Below are 4,905 nucleotides of genomic sequence, written 5' to 3' on the forward strand. Positions count from 1 at the left end.
CGAGTCCGTTAGGTATCCATATAGCTGTCAAATAGAGGCAGCTTCCATTTGGTGGTATCACTTTTATAGGGTTTGTCCGAAGCTTAAAATTTGCAAAATAAAGACCTGCAATCTTAGACGAACTATTAGGTAAAGCCGAAATATGCAAGATGACGCATCTAAAATGTAGGATTTATAGGCCTGTGATACTTGGTCGAGCGCTACTTTGTTATGCATTAGCGGAGTCTTAAATGCTCCAGGGTTGAACCTTCTTCATTTGTTTTGCTCGAATGAGAGCTAACTAAGCAATAATCCATCTACATTTCCATTTCCTAATCCACAAACCCACGAAAAAATTTCCCAAGCCAACAGCAATAATCCCAAACTTCCTTAAATTACGTCTTTTTCAATTTCATTCACATTTTTTTTAACTCCCAGTACTTTATTATAGTTAACAAAGGAATAAATTACATGCAATTGTACATAAAAGGGTATTTTGTGGCAATGGAACAAGAGGAAGTAAAAGCAAGAAAAAGGATTTTTTTTTTTGCATGTGGACATAGACATCAAAATTCAATTTGTAGAGGAACAGCAGACGTCGTGGGACTAGAAAGTAGAATTAAGTTATTGTTTGCTCTTTTTTTTCCATCCTAACTAGACAGTTGAGTTGAACACTGGGTCTACTTTGATATTCATTTATTTCTCATCAGAATTCATGCTGCTTTTTGGTATTCATTTCATTTTTTTCATTCCTTTCCCATCGCCGTAAGGAACAACAAAATTATTAAAGAATTAAAAAAGAAAAAAAAGCTTTTATTCAAACAAGCACAATGAAGCTGTAATAACAAAAGGAAGGCGTCGGAAGCTGAAAATGAAAGCAAGTAAATTCTTGAGCACGAAAAAGGTGTGAATTGATGAAACAGCATCGTGTTGTCTTGAAGTTTGAGTAAAAACATTTTTGTTGTTTACTTTTTGTATGAGTAAATTTGAATATTTTATATCTTTTGGGAGGGACGGCAGTTCCTCCTTATTTGAATTTGGTTTAGATTTGTCATATTATGTGTTTAGATTTGGGGCTGTTCACTTATTTCATTTTAAAAAAGGAATTCTCGGAATTTCCATTGTTTATATCAGATTTACCGACCCCACTCCCCCCTGAATGTAATAAATGAACGACGCCTTTAGGATTGTAAGGTTATTGAGTCTTATTTGTTAAGATATAGGGTTATTGGAGTGTTAAGAGGAATGGTTTTTGGGCAGAAATTTAGGTCCACTTGCTTTCCCCTTGAGCAGAACTTAGGTAGTAGTTTAGTCGTTAGACTGAAGATCAACTAATCCTAATGACTTAGGTCCGATTCCAGACTATAGTTTAGCTCAGTGGTGGGCAACCTGACATACTAGTGTCCAATCAAAAATTCTTTTAAATGCTATGAACTGCATGTCCTGTGCGAATCAAGTCGAGGCTTACCATTTAGGTGTACCGTGGCATAAAAAAGATTGCTCATCACTGGTTTAGCAAGTCCAGGGTCTTCGGATAGTATTTAACAGGGAATTAAATATTTTAATAGGTTAAGGGATTTGAATTTGTATCCCCCATTTTTAAGGGAGTTGACCCTAAAAAACCCCTGTATACGCACATGCACCTTGTACTTAACCCTAAGTAACTACAATAATGTCCAATTTCGACACCATAATCCAGTGAGGGACAACTTTTATTTTTCGCGATAAACCTTGATTCCACCTGGACCAGAACCGCACAGATTGGTCACTACTGCCTTAACACGTCAGAACCACCCCTGACACTATTCTATATAAAACTCATGCTACGGACATTTCAGTGTCGAAAAAAGTCGACATTTTTGAAACCAGTCGACTTTGTGTCGAATTTGGAATTTTTTGCATAATTCCGTCTTATTTTAACAGTATTAATCATCTATTTAAGCTTAAGATTCATCTATGAATAAGAAATGTTCAATTAAACTTTGTTATTCAATGAAAATTCACTAAAATTAATAAAAATTTGGCGGTTATTTTGAAATTCAAACGAAAAATAACGGCTAATTTCGACATGTCCGTAGCATGATAAAACTTTTACAGATTGAGATCAATTCGGAAAATTTTCGAGTTACGTAATGAGTAAATGATCACTAATCCACCTAAATATACCTATAATAGTCATACTAAACTCAGTAATCATCCTAAACCCCAATAATCGAACATCCTCAATATCACAGACTTAATGTCTAATTAGTCAATTTATAATCTTGTCACAGCAGATTCAAAAACTTTTGGACAGAACTTTGCAGCTATTCTATTCAAAGCTGCATCATTAAACTTCGATATCGTCCTGCCCTTATTTGTTGAGTTCCACAAATGGACAAATACAGACTTTTTGATTTTGTCCATAGCTTCATCAGCATATCGGTCCTTGAACAGTTTGTACCACTCATCCCATCCGACAGCATAACATGAGCTTTGATGAAGGACTGTAAAGTCTTTACATCCATAAAATTCAGTGAAATTTAGGACTTCGCAGTACTTTTTGACTGTTTTTGTTATCACAGCTGGTCCAAGGTTGTTGTACTCGGAACCGTCATAATTGTCGACGATTTCACTAAAATAAGGTAGGACGTTTAGAAATTAAAACATAATAGAATTTATCAATGCCTACTTGATCATCATATCAGCAAACTTCTTGCCTTCATCTCCACTTAACTTAATAATTCCACTATTTATCACACCACCATCTGTATGATAGCAAGCATAGTTGGGTAAGTCTAAATTATTCAAACTATCAACAGTAATGACATCAAGATCGAGGTAGACTCCTGAGTATTTATATAGTAAGACATATCTAAGAATGTCTGATGTATGACTGACAATATATTTTGATGTCTTTAGTGCTTCTGTTTCTAGCCATTTTTCAATTTTTGTGTCTTTTGTGAATTCCTTCATTGTGATGTATTTAAGATGAACATTTTTATAACTGAGGATTGGTTTGAAGTCGTTCCAGCTGCTCAATTGAATGTGATCATCGGGTGTGAGGAATAGAACGACAATCTTCTCGTTTGGATTCATGAAGGCTAAAATGAGTTGAATTAAGATGTAAATTAGTAAATTCTGAAGTATTTCTGAGATAATGGAAGCTTTTTGGGATGGATGGAATCATTTTGGGGAGTTCAGAGCTTCCTTCGAGAGTATCGAACTCTCCTCAAATAAAAGTAACCACCCGAGCATTCCTCAAAAGCCTTTAAAGTGTTAGAATTTATCTTGAGAAGTCAGAAGTCTACTCAACAACTTGGAACCGTCCTCTAGAAGTAGAAATTCCCAACTTGCCCTCCGCAATCAGTCAAAACGATCCTCAACAAGTCGGAAAACTTCCCAACAAATCAAAACCCTTCTTAACAAATTGCAACTCTTCCCGACAATTCGGATTCCTCCCCAATAAGTTGAAGTCCTCCCCTAACAAGTCAGGACCCTTCTCAACAAATCAGGACCTTTCTCAACAAAACATAACCTTCCACAACATATACATAAATAAGTCAGAATCCTCAAATAATTCGAACAACCAAAAAAAAAAAAAAAATCTATATGGGCCCCTATATCTACACCAGTGATTCTCAAACTTTTTGAATTCGAATGCAGAAAATTGTAAATTTTTCGGGTTGTCATTCTTTTGATGAAGCCTTTGACTGCACAACAGTGTGCCATGGAGCATACTTTGATAAGCACTGATCTAAGCTAATATACCAAGAAATTTAAGGGCGTTTAATCCTGGATCACAAATATATTCAGCATTTGTGACTGTAAACACATTCAACAATTCATTGGATATGACAATTTTCGAAGATTTCATGCATGTCTACGTCTTTAGATATGTATTATTGACTGATTGTCAAAATATTTATCCAGGGCTTAGTTTTATTATTATTTGTGTTAGTCACTGAATCTGATAACAAATATTTTTTAAAAATTAGTCATTCCTTTCTTGTGCATTTGTTATAGAATCATTTAGTTCCAACACAACTCAATCTTAGACTTTTGCTTTCTTCACATTCGCATTTTTTAGGGATTAATATAAAGGTACAATTTGTACAAAACATGCAACCGTTTATTTATTTGATGATAAGACACTGATTTTTTTAAATATTTGCGTAGTACAGTGTCGTCTTTTTTGTGCACACTTTGGTGGTAAGCTATGACCGGCTTGCGATTCATGGGTAACCTGGAAATTCCATAAACCGAGTGTGGTTTCCGGCGGCTAGGCTTACCATCAAATTATGACGTGAAAAGTAAACATTTCCCACCACTGCACTAATTGCACACTATTTAGATAACACTGCCGTAGTAATTACCTGCTGATTCTATAGCACAAGCCTCTCGTGCTGTCAGCTGATGATCGATTGAATTGTGTGTTTCCATAAAATAAATTGTTCCATTTGTTAAAAATTCCGGCTCAATTTCATTAAAATTCTCAGCTATCACAATTTTAGGTTCACAATTAAATACAAAATGGGATAAGATATAAAATATGCTAATTAAGGATGTAATCAGGATGAGCAGGAACAGACAAACTGTTTGTCTTTTTTTAAATCTTTTTCGTCTTTCCATTTCTTAATATTTCCCAAAAAATCACACAAAATCCACGTTCTACTCTAAGTGATTCGTTCTCAATACTAAATCATCTTAACTCAATGTCGAATATTTTTTTCATGTGCTGTCAAAGATAAAAATCCACATAGATAGATAAGAGACTTTTTTTTATTAGTTCAACCATGTGCAAACACATGAAAAAAATAGTATATTAGAATTCCTATCAATTAATGTTGGTTTTCGATCTTTTTGTGTATGGGAATTTGTTCTTGCTTATCGGATTTGATAGAAATTTTGAAAAAAAGTTGAGTTTTATTGTAAAATCCCGAACAA

General features: G+C 34.5%; 1 protein-coding gene across 1 annotated transcript; it reads right to left on the reverse strand.

The window, feature by feature from the left end:
• Positions 1 to 397: 397 nt before the first annotated feature.
• On the reverse strand, positions 398 to 4,662 carry LOC139100993 (lactosylceramide 4-alpha-galactosyltransferase-like). Its single transcript, XM_070653816.1, has 3 exons — positions 4,335 to 4,662; positions 2,651 to 3,062; positions 398 to 2,593 (listed from the first exon to the last, which is right to left on the reverse strand). Exons 1-3 carry the CDS (start codon positions 4,588 to 4,590, stop codon positions 2,236 to 2,238), a joined length of 1,026 nt encoding a protein of 341 aa, XP_070509917.1. The 5' UTR covers positions 4,591 to 4,662; the 3' UTR covers positions 398 to 2,235.
• Positions 4,663 to 4,905: the final 243 nt, after the last annotated feature.

This window comes from Chironomus tepperi, unplaced genomic scaffold, assembly GCF_022539635.2.
Source record: "Chironomus tepperi strain 1889 unplaced genomic scaffold, CSIRO-AGI_Ctep_v1 contig_73, whole genome shotgun sequence".
Taxonomy (NCBI): domain Eukaryota; kingdom Metazoa; phylum Arthropoda; class Insecta; order Diptera; family Chironomidae; genus Chironomus; species Chironomus tepperi.

What these genes read in the sequence shown, in the direction of transcription:
- LOC139100993 (XM_070653816.1), bottom strand. Translation starts at nt 4,590, where the DNA reads ATGGAAAGACGAAAAAGATTTAAAAAAAGACAAACAGTTTGTCTGTTC. An exon ending in TTGTGCTATAGAATCAGCAG is followed by an intron (nt 3,063 to 4,334) that starts GTAATTACTACG and finishes AACTCATTTTAG; the next exon opens with CCTTCATGAATCCAAACGAG. An exon ending in TTTGCTGATATGATGATCAA is followed by an intron (nt 2,594 to 2,650) that starts GTAGGCATTGAT and finishes ACCTTATTTTAG; the next exon opens with TGAAATCGTCGACAATTATG.